The 22,102-nt window shown below is 41.9% G+C and overlaps 2 protein-coding genes across 5 annotated transcripts in view; both read right to left on the bottom strand.

Annotated features, from left to right (window-relative positions):
* Window positions 1–1,105: 1,105 nt before the first annotated feature.
* Window positions 1,106–2,785, bottom strand: LOC146362616 (glutathione S-transferase A-like). The gene is made up of 6 exons (XM_084919628.1): window positions 2,463–2,785; window positions 1,978–2,043; window positions 1,753–1,858; window positions 1,543–1,661; window positions 1,370–1,455; window positions 1,106–1,292 (listed from the first exon to the last, which is right to left on the bottom strand). The coding sequence occupies exons 1-6, from the start codon at window positions 2,628–2,630 to the stop codon at window positions 1,160–1,162; spliced, it is 678 nt and encodes a 225-aa protein (XP_084775754.1). The 5' UTR covers window positions 2,631–2,785; the 3' UTR covers window positions 1,106–1,159.
* Window positions 2,786–2,875: 90 nt separating this feature from the next.
* Window positions 2,876–22,102, bottom strand: part of fhod3a (formin homology 2 domain containing 3a) — a 63,163-nt gene continuing 43,936 nt past the window's right edge. For 3 of the 4 annotated variants that reach the window (XM_084919618.1, XM_084919620.1, XM_084919621.1), the window contains 16 exons: window positions 21,837–21,971; window positions 20,202–20,252; window positions 16,467–16,690; window positions 14,395–14,718; window positions 13,527–14,221; window positions 11,814–11,954; window positions 10,312–10,470; window positions 10,025–10,207; window positions 9,088–9,207; window positions 8,835–8,996; window positions 7,405–7,595; window positions 7,026–7,230; window positions 6,793–6,816; window positions 6,390–6,597; window positions 6,141–6,305; window positions 2,876–4,623 (listed from right to left, as the gene is read on the bottom strand). In XM_084919618.1, coding sequence (XP_084775744.1) covers window positions 4,541–4,623; window positions 6,141–6,305; window positions 6,390–6,597; window positions 6,793–6,816; window positions 7,026–7,230; window positions 7,405–7,595; window positions 8,835–8,996; window positions 9,088–9,207; window positions 10,025–10,207; window positions 10,312–10,470; window positions 11,814–11,954; window positions 13,527–14,221; window positions 14,395–14,718; window positions 16,467–16,690; window positions 20,202–20,252; window positions 21,837–21,971 — 3,070 coding nt within the window. In that variant the 3' untranslated portion in view covers window positions 2,876–4,540. The remainder of the gene's footprint in view (window positions 4,624–6,140; window positions 6,306–6,389; window positions 6,598–6,792; window positions 6,817–7,025; window positions 7,231–7,404; window positions 7,596–8,834; window positions 8,997–9,087; window positions 9,208–10,024; window positions 10,208–10,311; window positions 10,471–11,813; window positions 11,955–13,526; window positions 14,222–14,394; window positions 14,719–16,466; window positions 16,691–20,201; window positions 20,253–21,836; window positions 21,972–22,102) is intronic. The other variant, XM_084919619.1, reaches the window with a different exon arrangement.

Here is a 22,102-nt window from a genome sequence, read left to right as displayed (position 1 = left end):
CTCTATCCCAATACAATATAGTATTATATAGTATTTTAGCATAATTAGAAAGGTGACTGACCTGAAATAAATAAGCTGTTTTTATGAAGAATAACTGATGGAAGCTGTGTTAATATTTATTGCAATAAAACTTAATTCTGTTCCCGAACATTAAGTCATTTTATTTGTAAGCAAATATATAAACAACAAGCGTCAGCCTCAGTGATGTAAAAATAAAATAATAAGCCAGTAAAAGCAATAAAAAAAAACACAATACAGACAAATAACGAATGTTAAGACTCAGAGAAAAAGCCAAGGAATAAAAAATATGTTTTAAAAGACAATGGTCAGGTCCTGATGTGAAGCAGCAAGCAGGTCCAAAGTTCCGAGTCAGCTACAGCAGAGGCCCGATCTGAGATATATGCAGAAGCATCTGGTCAGCTGACCTCAGTGATATTTTGGGAGAGTGTGTAGTTAAAAGATCAGGAAGGTAGAGACATGCTGATTTTAAAATCACTTCTTAAACACAACAAAGAAGCCAAAGCAGGGGGAATATGGTGACTGTCAAAACAACCCAAAAACAAAGCGGAGCCTCAGAACCTCAGTTTGAAGAAACTAGCTCTAACAACAGCTTTTATTTGTTTATCAAACATGAAGCTTTCACCTTTCAAGTAGGAGTGAGGGTCAGGAGGCCCGAATACTACCACTTGTGTTTTATGCTCATTCAGGTTCAAAATTCACTGCATTCATTTATTTATTTGAGAGGGAGATAGATCACTAAGTCATCAGCATAATAGTTAAATGAAATTCCATATTCTTTGACAATTGATCTTAATTGGAGCATATAAAGAGAACAAAGTCATCCTAGAAATGACCCTTCTAGGATCCTACGTGTGAATGGAGGAGGTGACTCTGAAAATCGCCCAACATGATGGAAAACTTTCTCCTCACACTACAAAAAGGTCATATTGGCACTCACTACATGGGAGAAGGACCCAAAACCAAAGTGCTTTAACAAAGCTTTACCTATAAGGTGATTTGTTGCTGCTGTGGTCAAGTTTTAAGAATAAAAAAAAATCTTGTGAAAAATTAAGAGTACAGTAAGCAAGCTGTTTAAATGTTTTTATTTCACAGACTTACAGGAATTCTCTAAAATGACAAAGGGAGGATTATTTGTGTTTCAGAGGTCCTTCAGGATGTCATAACCCTGTGGACTGGCCACCCAGTGTGGGGGCCACGTGGTTTTAATGCTGGCTCTGTTCTTCAGCAGGCTGTAATATTTGGCCAATTTAGGATAACGCCCCACAGACAGCCTAAAGAGAAAACACATGTTACTGGAAAAAGCCGATTGGACTGCAGCTTCACACAAATCAACTGCTTAGCTACCCACCCGAAACGAAATGCACAAGCGATGCTTGGAAAGACGATCACATCGGCTAGGGAGAAGGCCCCTGCTAGGTATGAGCCAGCAGCCACCTAGATGGAGAAGTGAAAGACGCAGTACTGTCAACACAGTGTGTGAGTGCCTGCAAGTGTACACAAGTGTGTGCGTATTGTTCGTACATTCTCCAGGTAACCCTCCCACAGTTTGAGTTCAGCAGTCAGAGCCTCTTTGTTTCTCTTTACAGCAGAGTCGTGCCTCTCCTCTTCAGGGACGGAGCAGTCGTAGTAGATAACTGAATCTGAAGCAGAATGCACATTAATGTGTGACTGTCTTCATGGCTTCTGTCCCCTCTGTAACTCAGTGCTCAGACTTGTGCAAGTGTAACTTACTGAGTTTATCAGTGAGGGCAAGGCCCTCCATCATGTGTTGGTACATCGCGGCTTGGTCCTCAGCACTGTCAGGAATCAGCTTGATGCCCTGAGACTTAAACTGATTCTGTTTCAACGGTGAGAAAACAATAATCAAAGCAGTGTACTAAAGCTAAACAAATAATAAATACAATAAATTCAAGTAATTCATTAAAATATTCAAACTATTTACTTTTTGCTGTTTACCTCGAGGTATAAGCATGTTGCACAGGACTCATTCAGTATGATGTCTCCGTGCTTGAACGCGGGAAGCTGACAGAAAAAAATTGACAGAAGACGTCAGGTTTTGAGGCTCATCATTGTGTAGTGCACCTTGTATCTGTGCTGTTAGTGCCTTTGAGAGCATTTGAAATTCTTGTATTTTTGTTAGCACGTTATTTAGGACGAATTACCAGATGCCCCTGTTTGTGTGTTGTACCTATAGTTTGAAAAACAAGCTTTCAGACACACCTGAACAGGGACTCTACAGACATCTTTTACATACAGTCTATGTGTTAGCTGCTCCCACATTGTGCCTTCATCTCTGTCAGTAAGAGACTGGTCTTCTATCCAGACGCTACCCCTGTTGATATGTGTTAAAATAACTATAATACTTTTTTTTTTTTTTTTTAAAGGCTGTTATGTCATGGTTGTACACTTTGCTGTGATCATTATGGGTGCGGTGCACCTACCTGTCCTCTTGGGTTGACTTCCAAGACTTCCTGAGATTTGTGCTCTCCTTTCTCAAAGGACAGCAGTTTGCGTTTGTAACCCTGCAGCTTCTTCTCCTCCAGAGTGATCATAACACGCCAGCAGGGAGGTGATCCAGCCCCCCACAGCAGACTCATTAACTTTGCCATGGACGCAGGGACCAAAGACGCAGCGCTGAGCACTGATTAACAAAACCATGAATGAATGCAGAGCTGCACAAACTGGACAAACACCGTAAAGCGAGCAGCAGCAGCAGCAGCAGCAGCAGCAGCAGCAGCAGCGCAGCGCATTTTACGGCACCTGATTATTCCAAAGGTTATCAAGTAGAACCACACCACGTGGCTCACAATCACAGAGGTGAACGCTGGGGAAAGGATTGACACGCAGATCCAAGTTTGCACTCTATGGTTTTTATTTTTTTTATTGCAGAATGTGTATACACGGCATTTCAAGTGAAAGTGTTTATAAGAACGTTCAGCTCACTACATGGCATTCATGCAGTGGTGTTTCCCAGTTTCTTGCGTCTAGACTGTTCAAGTTGGTACGTGACAGAGTGTGACCACAGAGCTCAAATCAAACGTCCAGATAATGCTCCTCTCTCTGTTTCTCTCTCTCTCTCTTAGCAGGGAGCAACACATTTCTTCAATCCACAGAAAGAAAAAAGAAGCCACAATTGATCCTTTGTCTCAGACTATAATACAAGTTTCTACAGCAATTACAAAAATAATACACAATGTGAAATGCACTAAACATGCACACTGTAGAGTTTACAGTATTTAGGACCTGGCAGCTGACAAGGGCATTTACACATATCATGCAGAACTGTCTGCATGTTCCTCAAAATAGATTATTAAAATGTTTTTGTTTTGTTTTTTTAAAAAAAGTCCATATCTTTTCTTTTTCTTTTTACACTTTACAAACAGTTCCTCTGAGATAAAAACTATTTTTTGTGTTTTCAATCAGTCGTTCATTTCAGCATGAGACTATTAAAGTGGACTTATTATGCTCTTCCTCGTTTTCTGGCAAATATGCACTGTTACACTGGCGTATGCAGTTTCAAGTAAACGTGTCAGCATATATGCAGTAACCCCGTGAGCCACACACTTCAAAACTGAGCCTTTTTTCTTTCCTACTCATGGCACTGTATGATCGATGAGAGCAGATATCCCTAATACGATCAAATCTTTTGTTTTTAAGAGAAAGCCAATCAGAAAAGAGTTGGCTTAAAGGGCGGGGGAGGGAGTTAAAACAGCTTGTGTTAAGATTAAAGAGGATTCCTTTTAAACTAGTGGAGCCAAAAAACTAAAAATATGGAGTGGGAAATGAGCACAATGGGTCCACTTTAATGTTATTTAAGGTGCAAGACGTCAGAGCTTTGCAAATAAATACTGAAAAAAACAAAAAACAAACAAAACAGAGAAGATTTTCAACAGTAATACTCATGAGAACCATGCCTTAGGAAGTGAAATTTAGGACGTGAATACGTTAACGAAGAGAGAACGAAGGTACAGCATCGCCCCTTTGAAGTGAAAGGCACTCATCAGCTTGATAACCTTTCGCGTCCCTACAAAAGCACAGCCACGCTCATTACTTTTCAGATGTGTAGATGCTCTTACTGATAATCTTTGTTTTTTCTCCTGGGAACAAATTCAAATTCATCCTCAGCCTGGCAAACTTCACAACCAAAATTCACAGTTTAAACAAATGAAAAAAAAAAACAAACCCCAAAAACGGCGACGTCACAGCTGCTGACACTCACAAGCGAAAATCATCCCAGCATTCAAATCCTTTTCAGATAAATAAATAATTCAGTGTAGAGGCAGCGTCACTTGAATACATTTTCCTTTTCCTTGCCTAACTGAACAGAATCAGTCCTTATGAGAAGCATTCCCTCGTGACCTCCACTGTTTCTTCTGGAAGGTGAAAATGTCGTAATGCCGCCTCTTCACTCAGAAACATCAGGCAGAAAGAGCCGCTGGGAAAAACCTAAAAGGACAAAGGCTGACAGAGATTTCACACAGACATCTGAAGCTGAGTTTTCACGGCGAGAGGTGGATGATCACATCTGTGGCTCTGGGGAATCAGTTAGCCCTAAAGCGAGAGCTTCTTCTGGCGTCAGGCCGTTTTTCAGCGTCCGCCTCACTGTGAAGAGAAGACGCGGAGAGTCACCGTGCAGTCGTGTGATGTTTTCATGTTCTCCAGTTCTGCACTACAAACTAACTACTAACTGAATGCATGTTCCAGGATTTATAATATACTGTAATTAACCTGCTGAGACTTACATCTGCTCTGCATGGGGTTTATTACAATCCATATCTTGGCTTTGGTAAGAATCAACAAATAACAGTCATATTTACTTGGTTTTAAACAGAGAAATTAATGGTGAACATGTAATTAAAAGGCCATAAATAACCATTAAACTTGTGCAGTTGAGTGCTTACATTAGGAATCTATTTTTTGACGTGAATAGGTTTTTTGAAATTGCGCGTTTAAACATGCAGATGAGCCCCTAGCCATCTAAATTACCATCTCGGTATTTGCAAACAGATGTCTAAGTATGAGATAAAGCCAGATTTCACTTTGTTGACTAATAGAAAAAATAAACTACACACGGAGGATTCTGAATATTACGTTTTATGACTTTATTTCCTATCAATGTGCTGCTAGAAAAAATCAGGATCTGAAAGGTTCCAACACACAGGAACTGAGCTGGAAAGTCTGGTATGTAAAAACTTATATGTAAAAGCTGTTGAAGTGATGATTTCTGGCTCAGAGTATGTGGAAAACATATCTTCTACTCTGAGCACTGAAAGTGCTTTATACAACTTTTCTCTCCCATCTCACATTTAATGGAGACATTGGAGAGAAACGTGTGGTTAGTATCTTTCCCAAGTATATTTGGCATGCAGAGTGGAGCAGCTGGGGGTTTATGAGAGCCTTTGACTCAAGCATGGGTTAGACTCCTTGATCCGAATGAGCGAATGAAATATACTCTCATTAAATATGCAACAACTTTCTGAAATTTCCAACAAATAAAATACTAAAATATACATCTAAGCAGACATTTACTAGTATGAAATAAAACATGTTTGGGAAGCAAAAAATAACTATATATATGTATGTGTGTGTCACTCAGTTTCATGTTAGACCCACCAGGCACCAGGTAGGTAATGTTTGGTTTTAGAAAGATAAGACAGATAAAACACCATGCTTGTGGTTTCAGCAGCAGGACTTTAATAACCACAGGGTGTCATTTAAGGATCTGTAAAGAGTCCATCTTTTATATACAGTCTACAAACTGTACTCTACCTCATGTAGAAACAATTATGTTTTTGCCTGTAGTGACTTTAAGGTGCTTAATTTCCCTTCGCTTTCAGCTACTCTGATTGCTGTATTTAGCTTTATATTTATATGAAAGCAGTGTCATGGTTTTGAAGTGTTTTTTTTTTCTTTTTTGAAAAATCTCAAACTATATTTCACATATTTTTTCTTATGCTTGTTTCCTGATGTCTTCTTGGAGGTGTTACTCATCATCCACTATGCAGTCAGCTTCTTAGATTAGATACATTTTCATGGTCATGCTTTCAGTTTGAAAACCTGATATATTCAGAACTTAAATTAGCGTGACATGTGCAGTTGGGACAGAGGTGAGCTCGTACATGATTTGCGGTTGGCCCTGGATCTCCTCCTCTCTCTGGGCTGGGTTCTGGTTCCTGGACCCTGAGTGGCTGACCTCACTATGCGCTCCATGATTTCGTCTGCAGCATCATCTCCACAGATCTGAGTGTCCTCCACAGGCGGAGTCCATGCCTGCATGCTGCGTCCTGCATAAACAGGTGAGAAAATCTTTAGTAGGGAAATCCTTTCGAGTGACCCAACTCCAGAAATCTTCTTTCTCCCTTCCCCACCTCCTCGTCCAGGCCGTGACCTGGTCCGTGTCCGCAGTCCCGGCACGCCGCTGCTCTCCTTGTCACTGCCACTGAGGCTGGTTCTCAGCACCGCTTTCATGTGCTCGTGCTCTGCAGCATCCTCGGCATGCTCCAAACCCTGAGGCTGCTCAATTTCCTGACCCCCACTGGGGGCGCTGTTGTTGCTCCCTGCGCTACTTCGACCACACTGTTGGAGCGAGACAGAATCAAAGAGGATCAGAATTTAGCAGCTGAGTATTCTGAACTTTAACACGGCAAAGTGGAAGCACCGAGAAAAACATCCAACTGCAAACAGTACAGTGCCTGGTGCCTTTGACGTATCGTTTAGTCGTTTAGATGCAGTTAGTGGATTCATGCACACAAACACACAGACAGTTGATACCTCACGCTCCTCTTCATCATCAGACTATGGGAGAAATAAAGAGTGAAAGTCAAAGAATAGTTGCGAAGAGAATAGAATGAAGCGAGAAAGATGAAAAAGCAGCACTTCAGTTTGAAGAAGAAAACAAGAACAAAAAGGGGTTGGAAGTGTGTGTGTGTGTGTGTGTGTGTGTGTGTGTGTGTGTGTGTGTGTGTGTGTGTGTGTGTGTGTGTTTGAGAGAGAGAAATACTCACAGGCGTGTTTACGTCCATGATCATCTTTCCTCGGGTCTTGTTGCGCTCGCGATGGTCGGCTCGTTTCTGTTTCTGCTGCAGCACACGCTCTCGAGTGGTCCGGTACTCCAGCGCAAACTCGCTGAGGATTTTACTGAACCTGTGGACGCTGATCTCTCTCACACTGTAGGCCGGGTGACCAAGGAACAGCAGGAAGGAGTGGAACCTGAAAGGAAGAAGATGAGGGTGATGGCAACTCTTCCTACGTCCTGTTTTATGTGTTGCACTACACAGATTTCCTCATTCACACAGCACAGTGTTGGTTTTAGTAGACTAATTAGTTTTGTTTGTTTTGTGGTAAACATCAATAATAAATGATTCAAACTGTGAGACGAGCTACCTGTTGATGATCCTGCGGTGAACAATCTTAAGGATGATGATTCGCTCTGCGCAGTCTTTGAGGAAGTCGGACATCTTCTGCTTCAGCTGGGGCTTCATCTCGTGCTTGGCAATCACCTTCAGGTGGTCCCACGAGGCTTTGCAGCGCCGCTCCATTTGACACAAGTTCTCCTGCAGCTGGTCAAAATCCACCTGTTGAAAAAAACGTTTATACAATCCAATTCAAATTACTCAAACACAGGATATCTTAGTGCCCAGGGGTGTAATTTCCAGGGAGGTTTGGGGGTTTATGGCCCCCTCAATAATCAGACCCAACCAATATAACCCCCCAATAAAATTAGGAATTATCTTGCATAAATAGGCTGTTGATTTTCCTTACTTATTTCAGTTATTACCAGCAAAATAGTTGCATGTTTAATCATCTGGGAATTTACCCAGATTTATTTATTTATTTAGACAGAGATCTTGACCTCCCCAATGTTCAGCACAAAGTTATGCCGATGTTAGTGCCCATTTACAAGATTTATGTAAAATGATACTAAAGATTTAAAGAATGTCTATATGTGTGTTCATCTTTATGTCCTCGGCCTATATTGAATTTTATTTCAAAAATGATTCTCAGTTGTCTGGATAAGCAGCCCCTCTAATGGTTTCAGGTCCATTTTAAAGTCCACTTACCATTTATATAGGTGTTCCACAGGGATCTATTCTTGGACCTGTTTTATTCAATCCCTATATGAGCAACTTTATCTCAGCCACTCAAAACTGCAATGTAGAATTTACATGCTGATGACATTATTCTATATGCCACTGGCTCTTGCCTTGATCTGGCCATTGCAAATCTACAGTTTAATCTACAGTGGGTCAAAATCCTCTGGTCATACATAAATTTATTTTAAGCGCTAATAAATCAAAATGCATGATATTTATAAGGTCACCTAAAAGTATCCAACCACATTCAAAACTTTCATGGTGATAGAAGTAAAACTTTTAATTGTTATAAATATTTAGGACAACTACTCTTGCACATACTTTTTTTTAAATGTGTGTCTAATAATTCATCCTAAACAACACCAATTTTAAACCAAAAACCACGTCTCAACCTTCAAAAAGGCCCTGGGATCACACACACACACACATTCAACCAACAACTAACCAGGGATACACTTTTCCTCAACAGCTTTTGTTTGCATGTTTAACAGGTAAGGTTCCTTTCCCCTTCTGCTCTGAAATTTAAATGATGATTGGCTGCGGTTTGATAATTTGATTGTGGCGTGAGGTGCTTCCAACTTCAGTTCAGTCAGGGGAAAAAAATTATGTTTTATCTTTTTAGGTTTTTGGACTTATTTTGACAAAATTCAAGCAAATGTAACTCTTGATCTTTTACAGTATAGAGATGCAGAATAGGTTAGCAGTGAATGCACAGCATACTTTTGCAGAGCGCGTGATGGCTCCTATCTCTGAGTAGAGGTCGGTGCTCTGAGGGAAGTTTTCCACCACCACAGAGCAAACGTGATGGAGTAGTGACTGCTTATGGACCGTGTCCTTTACTTCTGGAACCTTCTCCAAATAGGTCAGCTCGAAGCCTTTAGCCTGGAACAGGAATGTTGTGTTTATTTTGAGAAACAAACTCAGATTCTACTGACTTGTCTCCCAGTAATCTGATGTAATAGTCATGACTCACATTGGTGCCGTTGAGGAAGTTTCCGATGGAGAGCAGCGTAGAGAGGACGTAGCGGATAGTTTTGTTCTTCTCCAGCTGATCCATACCCTCCTTCAGATCCTGCAGTGGCTCTGCTACTTCCTAGTGGGAAAACACACACACACACACAGTTATACAAGTTAATTAAGACTCCCAAAGACATGTGTTTCATTAGTCTGCCATTAAATAAACAGCGAACAGGTGCATGTTGTCTGCCACCTAAAATCATCTGCTCTTGTTTAAGGTCGCAAGAGGTTGCCACAGAGGTTGCTGCTTCAGTCAAACTTCAGCACGAAACATGTTTCTGATTAAGTCGACCTCTTGTTTCTGTGCAGCCGGTTCTCTTGAGTGCATGCGTTTGTGTGCCTGCATGCTATGCTTCCCTCCATTAAAGCTTCCACTTCCAAAGCGGAGCCGGGAGCACGGCTCTGCCGAATATGCGGTGGGGAGAATCGTGCCTTACATGGAGATTAAAGACAACAACATCCCGCTGGATGCTGTAAAATTTACAGGGCGGTAACAGAGGGGCAGCATGTTTCTCATACTCCAGGCTTTGGCTTTGAACTTCTCCTCCTGGATGCATTCTTCGCTCGAATAAAACACGACGCCGTGCCAGCAGAAGACGAGGTGCCGCTAATAAGCGTGCATATTTTGTCATGATGTAACTATGTTGATGCTTTGCGGATGTTCTTTGTACTAAAAGGATGTTGATACTTAGTGATACGGGTTTAAAGAGGACACACAATAAGCACACATGCTGAGCACATTTGCTCAAACCTCTGTGGTCTGTTTCTGCTTTAAGGAAACCACTTTTACTTGCTAAGTATCATTTCAAATGTGGATGTAGTGATGGTGTTGGTTCCCTCCCCTTATGGAAAGTACATTTTTCTTAACACTCTTAAGGTTTTTGTTGTTTCACCTTCTCCGTTGCCTCGTAGTCCATTTTAAAGGCCCAGAGCTGGAGTCTGGCAGAGAGCTCACTGATGGAGGACAGGGTGAGGAGAAACTGCTCTGCAGAGCCCAGCGGGACATCAGGGTTGGCCAGCTGAGCCTCCTGAATCTTCTGCTTCTCCTCCTCTGTGGGGATCATCGTCAGGATTTTCTGTGAGGGGAAAAACGAAATTGTGGGATTAGAGAGGACAGCAAAGTGCAGATGTGATCTGTTTATCACTCCCTTTCTTTTTTACCATTGCTTGAATCTCTCACCTCTATGCCCTCCTTGTTGAGAGCATACTCGTCAAAGTTGAGGATGGCTGTCTTGATGGTGCGAGGTGGAGGCAGGACTGTCAGACCAATATTGATGGCGTTGCTCCTTTTGGAATCCAAAACGATGATCTCTTGGCGTTTGCCATCGGCCGCTGTTTTCTGGAGCATAAAAATACAGACGGGGGAGGGGGGGGGGGGGGTCACTGCTGGATCTCTGTTTTGCTCCCTCCTGTATTTTCTGTGTCTCGTTTCTCAGTGTGGTCTGGTTTATGGGCTTGTAAGGATTAGAGGGCCCATCACTCAGGTTACATTGATCGCAGCTGTGGGAACTAAATGGGCAGTAGAAGCAGGAAACACCATGACAGATTAGCTGTATACTAGGTGTATGTGTGTGTGTGCATTCTTATTTATGTGAGTGTCAATGTAGGGGTATCAACCTCACCGCCATCATAAACTATTAAAGGAAGGAAGTCATAGCATGTCAACAGTTAACAGTGTAACAGAGTAGGTGCAAAGACCTTGTTAGTGTCACTGGTGAAGCTTAAACTGGCCCGTGGAGCTGTATGATGGGAAGTGGCATCTGCTGCCCTCTGAAACTCCTCATATTTAGTGACTCGGAAATGAAGTGCTGGTGTAGCACAGACAGGAGCTTTTACGATACTTCCTGTGAAATTTCAACAACGTGGAGCTGCACTCCCAGAATGAAGGAAAAGTTAATATACTGTGTAGGAATTTAAGTACAACACAATGTGAGTTTGTACAAACACCACAAGACCTTTTTGCCATCCAAACAGAAACTTGTGACTGTTTTTTTTATTAGAACAAGACGAGGATTAACATGTGTCTTGTTGTAACTATGCAATGTGTAAATACAGTTTATATGTTTGATGTTTCCTTCCAATAGTTTTAAGCTACCCGGAGACAGAGGGGTTGCATGTATTACTCTGCTGGCGGTATGCAATTGCAACAATATTGGGAATAAATAAGCATGTTCATAGCATGTTTTTGTGTGTTAGAGCGCTGAAATCAATTCACGAGATTTTTTTCAGATAGTGGTCGTGTTTTGTTTTTTTCATTCCATTTTTCCTTCTTTGATGAACAGGACCCCTCTCAGATGATAAAAAAATGGTATGATCCTTCATATTCAGTGGTAGCACTGGATCATGAGTTCAAAGTGCGAGAGGCCTGGCTTTATCTTCCCTTCTTTGCAGATCATATTTTTCTTATTTTGAGGCCTTGTGAGAATTACAACCGATCCAGAACTGCACCGTTTGATCAGGATCAAGACACACATGACCTTGTTTAACCTGTGAAAAATCTGCCTTCAAAGTAAAAAAATAATGGACAAAAACTTTTAGCTGCTTGACAAAGATTTGATCATTTATATAAAAAGCAAATTTTGAACTAGTTCTAATTATTGTTATTAAATGGATAATCTCGCAGCACTTCTCTTAGATGCTGCTAGAACTAGTTTTTGGAGTCAGTATCGTACAGTTACATACCTTTGTAACTGGTATTTCCTTTGACTTTGTCTCAAACAGGTGTTCCAGTTTGGCTGTGTCCAACTTCACCGGTTCCAGTTTGGACCAGAATGACTCTCCACTCCTCTTGTAGTCCCTGTACTGACAGTCTGTCGGACGCACCTGATCACAAACAAAACAAGCATGAGTGCATCAGATGGAGACATGTGTCAGACTCCCACTTCCTACAATAAAAGAGGTAAATGAGAGACTCTGAACTGAACGAACCACAAATACCAGCGGCCAAAGGAACATGTTGAGTGAGTCATTGTTTCTGGTGACTGTTTCATCTTAACTGGCTAATGGAAACATGCAGTTTAAAAAAAAAATCAACTTGGTATTTTGGCCCATAGCATCTTCTGCAATAGAGAATACGGACATAGTCGAATAAATCTTAAATGCTTATATTATTTAGGCCCTCGGGCAGTATTAAAAATCACCACTGAAAGTGATTATACTTCACTGTTGCACAGACGGATCCAAGTTATAAATCTACCGTGCAAGAAATAGAAAACACTCGAAAGACTTCCAGACAAACTAACACATACTCTAGGACTGGACACCTTAGGTCCTGAATGCTTACAATGTGTACCACAGTAGGAATATATTTTTCAAAATGTAATAACAATGTCCTGTTGCCTGTATTTGATGTGATTGTCGGTTGAATAAGGGATTTAAATGATGTGCGAATTATAGCATACTATAATGCTGTGCAAAAGTCTTCACCCGCCCCTCATTTCTATATATTTTGCTAGCAAATATATAGAAATAGGGAAATATGCACAGCAATTTGTTGCAACGTCAGCAAACACACTTGGAAATACAGTATAAAAAGGTAAAAAAAAAAAAGAGTAAGTACAATTATAACAAGCTTCAAAGTCCGTATTCAGTACGACCACCTTTATTCTTCAACACAGCCTGAATACTCTTAGGTAAACTTTCCTGTATTTTCCTTTCAGGCTTCAGGAATAGTTCTCCGGGCTTCTTAAAGGACTTTCAAAGCTCTTCTTTGGATATTGACTGTCTTTTATCCTGTTCTCTGTCAGGATGATTCCACACTGCCTCGATAATGTTGAGGTCTGAGCTCTGGGGAGTCCAATCCATGACTGATTGTTCCATTGTGTGTTTTCCTATCCAGTTATGCTTTTGCTGCACTGACAGTGTGTTTTAGACAGCTGTCACGCTGTAAAATGAAGCCAATCAGATGCTTTCCAGGTGGTATTTTATTACACTGTATCTGTTGGTACTTTTCTGCATTCATAATTCCATCATTTCGGACAAGATGCTCACTCAACACTACTGACTGAAACACAGCCTAAACCATAACAGTAGACAGTCACTGCTGCATCTCTCTCCTGACCTCCTCTCTCTCCTGTGTACATGTTGATTAAGCTTTGAAGCAAAATTTATTTTAATCACTCCGTAAGATCTGTTGCCACCAATTTTCCATCCAGTTCTTGTGTAATTTGACTCCCCTCAGCCATTTCTCCATCGTTCCCTTCCTTAGGAATGGCTTGTTCACAGCATTTCTGATGAGGTGATTTGTGCCTCCAACTGGAATTAAAACACCATCTTTCACTGCCAGGTACAAGGGCTGATCTGAAGGTGGTTCTTAAAGCAGCCAATGTCCAAAGAAAAACTCAAGACTTTATCAATACAGCAATGAAATTATAATGTGAGTGTTTTTTTTCTCACCTCACTCCAGAAGAGTCTGATCGTCTTCTTCTTTTTGTTAAAGAGAGGCGGCTCTGGGGGAGGAGGCACTGGAATTAGGGCGTTAAATGAAGGAGGAGGTGGAGGCCTCATGCTGCCAAATAAGGGTGGTGGCGGAGGGCAACTGCCCAACATGGGTGGGGGTGGAGGGAAGCGGGGGATGCAGGGCGGAGGCGGGGGCAGGGGCGGGAGCTCGCCGCAGCCCCCCATCAAAACGGCATCGAGGATGTCCTTGTCGTCTTCCTCTGTCAGGTCGGTGAAGTTGATGTCCCCGATGCGCAGCTCTCGAGGGCTGGCCAGCAGCTGGTCCCAGATCGTGTCCGATTCCTTTTTGGGCGGGGGAGGAGGGGGCTCGTTGGCTGGGCTGTCCAAGTGAGCGTGAGCCGTGCTGATGTCCTTGATCAAGTCTCCGAACCGCTCGGCGATCGGTCGGATGCTGCCGCGATGGTCCGACTTCTCGTCCCTGCTGTTCTTCTCTTGGTCTTCCCCAGGTTGCCTGTTAGCATCCTGCTGAGCCTCTTTGTCCTCCCCTTCCCCTTCCTCCTTCTCCTTGTCCACATCTTCCTCTTCCTCCTCATCGCTGGGCTTCTTGTTCTGGGAGTACAGCATGTCGAGCATAAAGAGTTTGCTGTTGAGGAGTTTGTTGCAGTTCTCATTCACCTCTGCCTCCTTAAAGCCTGGAAAGAGGGCGATGTGGTTAAAGACGGAAAGGAACAAAACGCACACTGCAGCTCACACCCAGTGACTTTATAGTTTCATTAGAGTGAAATGAATCATAAATGCAGGTTCTTGAAACCAAATCTAAATCATAAAAATTTATTAATTTCCACTTTTTCCTTTTAAAACCCACCGCTCTCATTGCTGCCCCTCTCCTCTCTTTCCAGAGTGCTGCTGGCGGAGGAGATGCTGGAGGCTGAGCAGTTGTCCTTTTCATTTACTTCCTCGTTCTGCCGTTCCTTGTCGCTCAGGATGCCACTGTCCTCCTCTGCCTCCTCTCTCTCCTTCTCTGGTTCCTCTGCCTGTTCCTCAACTTCTTCCTCTTCCCTTTCTGCTGTCACTTTCTCCTCTATTTCCACATCTTTCCGTCCTTCCTCTTCCTCCTCCTCCTCCTCAGCAGTGGCTTCTGCCTCTTTCTCCTCTGCGTCTACGCTGGCACTAAAGTCGTTGGCTTCTTCTGTCACAAAAACATCAGTTATTTACCTCCTCTCATGTTTTTTTACAACCTCCATTGGAGTTCAGTCACACAGAAACATACTGTATGGCACTACATGTGACATATCTATGACAAAATACTGTTTGAAAGATGTATTTTAAAGGCACCGCTGTTGCTGGTGACAAGAAAAGCAAAAACACAGAATGTAAATAATACAGCACATGCAAAAAGCCAGGCTGTGGCAGGACCAGGATATGAGCAGGAAATGAAGAATTAAGTTCCTGTTTACACCGAAACACACACGTGTACACGGTAGACACCCATAACTCAACAGCACAGTCCACGCACTGAGACCGGCAGGGTTAGAATAACACGGCAGCGCAAGGCCTCAAACACCAGCCTGTGTGAGCGACACAACTTCAGTTTGTGGCTTTGCGTGCACTCCCAAAACGAGGCTGTTTCCTTGCATGGATGTTTTGGCATGGCACATTCAAAAACGTCTTTCAAAAGTTCATTTCACCCCTTCACCCATATCCGCTCACTCTTTTCCAAAAGTATCCTCTCCTCTTACTACTTTCCACAATCTGTTTCCCTCTTGCTGCTTCTTTTCCCTCGCGTCTGTATGTTAATTTAAGTGGTGAGCTGCAAAGTAAAAACCATGTAAGGTTGAGAATAAGTGCCGTAGGCCGCTCAGATAGGAACTGAACAGGACATCCTGTGTTTTTAACTATTAGTTTTCAAAGTTTTTTCCAGCAGCACTGGACACCTTTCACACATCATTGCAACCGTCTGTACACACAGTCTATGGTTACAGGTAACATTAAAAATGTTACTAACATTAAAATAAATCCATATTAATCTTGGCAACTGTCTGACAAGCACCACGAAGACGTCACATGAAACAAGCTTTTTAGTTAGAACTGTATCGGGTGACCACAAAACCTTTAGTTACACTGCAATAGGCCTAGGCTGCGTTGGACTTCCCATGATGCACTGGGTGTTTCTACTTCACTCATTTTTTTCCCTCTGTGTTTACACACCATTATGCATTTAATCATTAGTTATTATTAATATTTGCCTCTCTTCCACAGTGTGATTTCTGTGGAAGTGGACCCTCCCCTCGGGAACAGCTAGTCATGACAGATGGCTTCCTGCTAAAAAGTAGTTTTTCCCTCCCTCTGTCGCCAAAGTGCTTGCTCACTGGGGGTTGTCTCATTGTTCGTTTTTTTTCTGTATCGTTTTAAGGTCTTTACTTTACAATATAAAGCAGCTCTAGGCAATAAAATGAACTGAATTGAAGGCTGTTTTTTTTCTCTTTTGGTACGTTGCACTTGGTACTGAGAAGCAGATGCTCCCAACCTTGATCCCGTTAACGCCTAAAACTTTACATGTATCATAGTAGATCCATGTTGCCTCTGCATGCACTAAGGAGCTGTAACTCAATTTATGTTTGAAATCTTGCAGAAAGCAATGGCATTTTCAATTCAGTTTTATTGATATAGCGCAAAATCACAACAACAGTTGCCCCAAGGTGCATTATATAGTAAGGTAAAGACTGTAATAGTAGGTAGGTATGAACCTAAACATTGCCCTGATATTGTTGTGTGCAGGATCCATACCAGTCTGCGGTAGTAGTAATATTTTAGAATACATATGGGTGCCAACTGGCTACAGTTTTGTAACAAGAGACGATCTTATCTCCTAATAATCGATCATCCACGTTCTCATTGACAGATCGATGCATCGAACATGGTTCTCGGCAATCCTACCAGTCTCAGGTGGAGTGCAGGGAACGGCAGTTGGGGTCTCTGCTTCAAGCTCAGCCTCTGCGTCCTCCTGTGAGGCGAAGGAAGACGGCGTGCTGCTGCGTGATGATGACGGAGGCCAGGCTTCCAAGGGTTCAAAGTTCAGGTCGACGGCAGGTTGATTCCTCGACACCCTGACGCGCTCCCTCTCATACTCTTCCGCCGCCAGACGTTCCACGTTCTTATACCTGAAAGATGGAGAGGAAGAGAGGAAAAGGATGGATGTAAAAAACAAGAAAAAAACAGAGAGAGATGTTCTGTCTGTCTCGGCTCTCACAGCAGCGCCATCCTCAGTGTTAGTCTTTGCCAAATCACCCCAAACTAAACCACTTGTCACTGCTCTCTGCCAAAGTACCTGAGTTCATTAAAAAAATACAAAAAAAACCCCCAAACTCCCACCCAGCCTTTTTTCCCCTCTGCAGCTGCCATGCCACTTTACCTCTTCAGAATCTAATCCCACCTCTCTCCTCTACCTCGCCCCATTAATCGTTCACAAAGCGTTCGGTGCGTTCATCACTCATTTCCTGCAGCACAAGGGTTCACTGTCTCGCTCCCCACTAGCCTCTTGTCCTCTCTATCCAAATGCTCAGCTTTCAGCAGCAGTTGAAACATGCAGCAACAGGGAGGTTAAAAAAGAGGAGGAGGAGGAGGGGGGAGTGCAAGGAGAAGGACAGGAGAGAAGAATGAGAGAGATGCAGAGAAGTTAATGTTAGTTTGGCTGCTCTAAAGGCTAAACATCAGAAGTGAATCAGAGTAAACCTGTTCAACATGTGCCTCCATCAGCTCTGCTCTCAGGTCCATTTGCCCTCCCTCTCTCTCTCCTCTTCCTCCCTTTCTCCTCCTACCAAATGTTGCCATTCAACCAGCGAGCCAGAATGGAGATTTATGGGCATTGATTCAACCTTCTCTCTCTCTCCCTCTCTTTATAACTCCTCCTCTTTCCCACCGAACCACGAATGTGTGGAGCTTCTGTTCAGGGTTCATTAGCATCAGTCCACTTCAGAGGTCTGAAGAAACAAGATACTAGCATGTGTTGGTGTGCATGTGCACGCTGGAGTGAGTGAGCTGAATGCACACGAGGTGCCCGAACCAACAGGCAAACTCATAAAAGCTCCAGCTGTTTATGTCAACAAATCACTTTTAAATAAACTGTATCCATCTTTAAAGGGGGACCTGCTCATTTCCAACTCTGGGCCTTTACTGGAGCAGATTTACACGACTATTAGTTTAAAATAATCCTTATGTTATGCTGGGCCACGTTGAAGCCCCACAGTACATCGTCTGTCTGGAAAAAGCTGTTGTAGCTTTTTTTAACCATTCTTTTCTACTGATTGGCTGCCCCTCACAGCTCAAAGACTCAAAAGCAGGTGGGTGGGGCTTTTACTTACACCCAGAGCTGTGCACCTGACATGACCATATTAGGGATATCTGTGCTCCCCAATATAAAGACATAGAAAACAAAAACCAGATTGTGAGCATTTAGAGCGCCCTTGAAGCCTGAGCTTGTATAGAAAAGCACTTAGCCTAACTCTATAATAACTCACGCACGCATTGTTCTTGTTCCCTATGTTACCTGACTTGTCTGCAGTCATCTATGACTATCACCTGTATTATTTAAACTGTGTTTCTGTTAAAAAATATATTCTCTAAAAAACGTACACACAAGAGCTTAAAGTGCTCTTTAACAAAGTTTTTTGTTATCAGTGCTATAGCTAATCATAATGCGATCATGTTTAACTTTTGTACTTTAGCTACCAAACTGATTTTTTCTTTGTTTTGATGTTAAAATGTTGCCGATATTTTTATTTCAATTAAAAAAAACAACACAGTCCAAATATAATATGTGCAAGAAATTTATTTAAAGATGATCTACTCGACTAAGTTGTGCTTTTCTGGTGTGTGTTTATGTTGCAATTTTTTTTTTTTTATTCTGCCAGTTTTCATCATGTTTTAGAAAAATAAAGACATAATGTTTCTACAGCCAGTTTTGGCAACAGGGAATCGGACCACCAGAGCCTCCACTTCTGACCTCCACACAATCCACAATGCACCGGACCCCTGCAGCCCTTCCTGCATGTGGTTGTGCCCACAGGAAGGTGGGCCCATGTTGGTCTTTCAGGCTGCACCAGGCCTCAGTCACTGGGTGCTCTCCCTCGAGCAACTCACACACCCACCCATCCTTAAACCCTCTAATCAGTATACAGGGTGGGCCATTTATATGGATACACCGTAATAACATGGGAATGGTTGGTGATACCATTCAAGTTACGTTGAAACCGAGCACACCATTGTTTTTCTTGTGACATTACAAATAAGTTTGATGTGTCACATGATCCTCTTCCTATTGAAAAAACAAAAGTTGTATCCAAGATAGCCGACTTCTAAATGGCCACCATGGTTACCACCCATCTTGAGGAGTTTGCCCCCTCACATATACTAATGTGCCACAAACAGGACTTTAATATCACCAACCATTCCCATTTTATTACGGTGTATCCATATAAATGGCCCACCCTGTACATTAAGGAAATGCTAGCAAAAGAAAAAAGAATGAAAAAAAGAAAAAATTCAAAAGGATGTTTTTATTTTTATGGTGTTTTTATGAAATAAACGTAGTTAAATACAGGCTTATTTGTTTGTCCAGAATCAGGTGTAATAGTATAATTATTTTAACCATTTCGCTCTATTCGCTCATTTTAATTGCATCAATTTGATGTAAACGGACTCTTTTAGATGAGCTGAGGTATGTTGTTGTTGCTCTGTTTGTTGTCTGTTATTAAAGCCATTGGATTTTATGCACGTCCTTCGTGAACAGGTGTTCCAGTGCTGTTTGCCAGCTAAACGCTAAGCTGGGGTATTTAAAAAAAAGGTCATGTTTTTTCTGATAACCATGACACCGAAATACACCGTAAATAAATCAGAGTGAAGTCGTGGATAAATCTCCCACATGTTCACTCAGCAGCTCATCTGCACCTCTGGCTTCTGTCTGTCTCTGCCTTATTTCTTCTGTTCATAGTTGAATCCAACCTTTACCTTTTTTTTTTTTTTGCTCTGTCTTATTGACTCTGTGTGCTAATGCATTAACTGAGCTTTAAATGGAGGGTGAAACAAGCCTGGGGTAAAAAGAAAAGCAATAGTGCTCGGCACACACTCTCAGAGAGTGGAGAAGATGAAGAAGAACAATAAGAAGGCGCAAATGTCAATGATGACCAGCGTAGAAGAAATGGCATTTACCCAGTTGTCATCAGCCCTTATTGATATATATGATCGTGACCTCCTTAACCCTTCTGAGTAAATCTTTCTTCCTGTGATTCCCATCTGCACACAAACACAGATTTATTAGCCTCATGAAAATTCTTCTGGTGTGTGTGTGTGTTTGTGGCCGTGCACGTCCATTCATTGTGAGAGGCTTGACAAATCCAGGAACCTGATTTTCTCACAGCACACAGCCAAAACAATCAGGCCCTTGGCAGAGTGCCGCAGTTAAAATACAGCTTCTTAAAGAAACGACAGGCGGACGGAGCAAAGAAAATCAGCTCAGTACTCCCCCCACCCGTCCAGCCTCTGGCAGGCAATGGGCACCTTTTAACCTGCGAACAATTACGCTATTACCGAGCTTCCCAAACCAGCGGCTCAAACATAATCCCAACTGATTCAGCGGCTCTGTGCTGTTTTGATTTAGTGTACACACACACTCACCTCTCCTCCCGCGCGAGCCGGGCCTCTTCCATTTTATCCACATAGCCGCGGCTGTGAGAGGAACAACAAACTGTTTCAAAAGGTAGCAATCATATCACGCACACTGTGCTCTGTAGATCTGTCTAACAAGTTTAACCCACAGTCCCACACCTTTGTCTTATGTATGATATGATCTATTCTTGTCAGACTGTTGAGTAATTTAGGAAATTAGGTCAACACACACACACATATATATATATATATATATATATATATATATATATATATATATATATATATATATATATACACACACACATATATATACATATACACACACATATATATACACATACACACACATATATATATATACACACACATATATACACACACATATACATATATATATATATATATATATATATATATATATATATATATATATATATATTAGGGGTGCAACGATACTCGTATCGATATTGAACCGTTCGATACAGTGCTTTCGGTTCGGTACGCATATGTATCGAACAATACAAAATTTTTAATTTATTTTATCAACTTTTCTTCTGACGATGCTGTCTGTGTTGAGCGCTCAGTGGATCTGCGTTTGACTACTCCGCCTAGGCTGCACTGTCAGCGCACAGATCCACTGAGCGCAGCGCAAGCTAGCAAGACAGAAGCTAAGCTCGTTGCAACATGGCAACTGCCTCAATGCACCCTCATTCAGATGTGGCGTTTGGAACTATTTTGGTTTTCATGTGACATATGACCCTGAATGTAAGCGCGTCATGGACAAAAGTAAAACAGTATGTCGGATGTGCCACGCAATGCTCAATTACATGGGTGGGAACTACTGCGTTAGCGCAGTTTGCTCGTTCAAGTGTTGACGCCGTCCAGCCCCACGCACGGGGCAATCCGTGGTAGCTCGTTAACGGAGATTTGCCATGTTGTGGCGTTAATGTCATTTCAGATTAACGCTGACAGCACTAGTGGGAACACAACGAATATGACTGCACATTTACGCCAACATCATCCTAGTGCAAAGACAAGTGGAAGCAGACAAAAACAACAAGCACGCATGCTACAAACTTTACCAGAGACATTTAGACAGCCGTTAGCACATGATTCTCCTTATGGGGACCTGATATGTTTAATATGCTGCTGAGAATATAGCCCAGAAGAAGCGTATAGTATAGCTTTTATTTTGGAAAGAGCCATTTCTCTGTAATAAACTCTCTTTTCCAAAGATGAGTGATTTCTCGAGCAGATAGATTTATTTTTTTATCCCTTTGTTGTTTCAGCAACATTAAATTTAAAAACTGTACTTTTGAGTTAAAATATATATTTATAATTTTAATAAATGACAAATTAAAAAAGCATGAACATTTTTTTTGTATCGAAAAAATATCGAACCGTGACACCAAAGTATCGAACCGAACCGTGAATTTTGTGTATCGTTGCACCCCTAATATATATATATATATATATATATATATATATATATATATATATATATATATATATATATATATATATATATATGTATGTATGTTTTCGGTGTTTGGAAACATAATTACTCATTCTACAAACTAAAACGGCTTTTATTCATTTATTGTTCTTGCATGAAGCATTTTATGACCAAAGATGCCTCACCTGTGCTTGTTCCTCTCCTCTCTTTCTATTTTCTGTAGCCTCTCTTCTCTCTCCACACGGCGGCGCTCTCGCTCAGCTGCCAAAGATTCTTGGTGCTGGCGGTAGGACGAGGACAGAAGGCCTCCCAGAGCAGGTCTGAAGGAGCAGAGACAGAGTGAGGAAAGTGAGGTTTCCTTCATTTATTGATTTTTATTTCTCTATTCCCTGTCATCCTGATTTCTGCAGCAGTTTTAATCTGCTGATCTCTTCTGATAAAACAGCCATAA

The sequence above is a fragment of the Perissodus microlepis genome, chromosome 22 (genome assembly GCF_051167445.1).
Source record: "Perissodus microlepis isolate ML-2025 ecotype Zambia chromosome 22, ASM5116744v1, whole genome shotgun sequence".
NCBI lineage: Eukaryota > Metazoa > Chordata > Actinopteri > Cichliformes > Cichlidae > Perissodus > Perissodus microlepis.
This window is presented reverse-complemented; position numbering and strand designations above follow the sequence as displayed.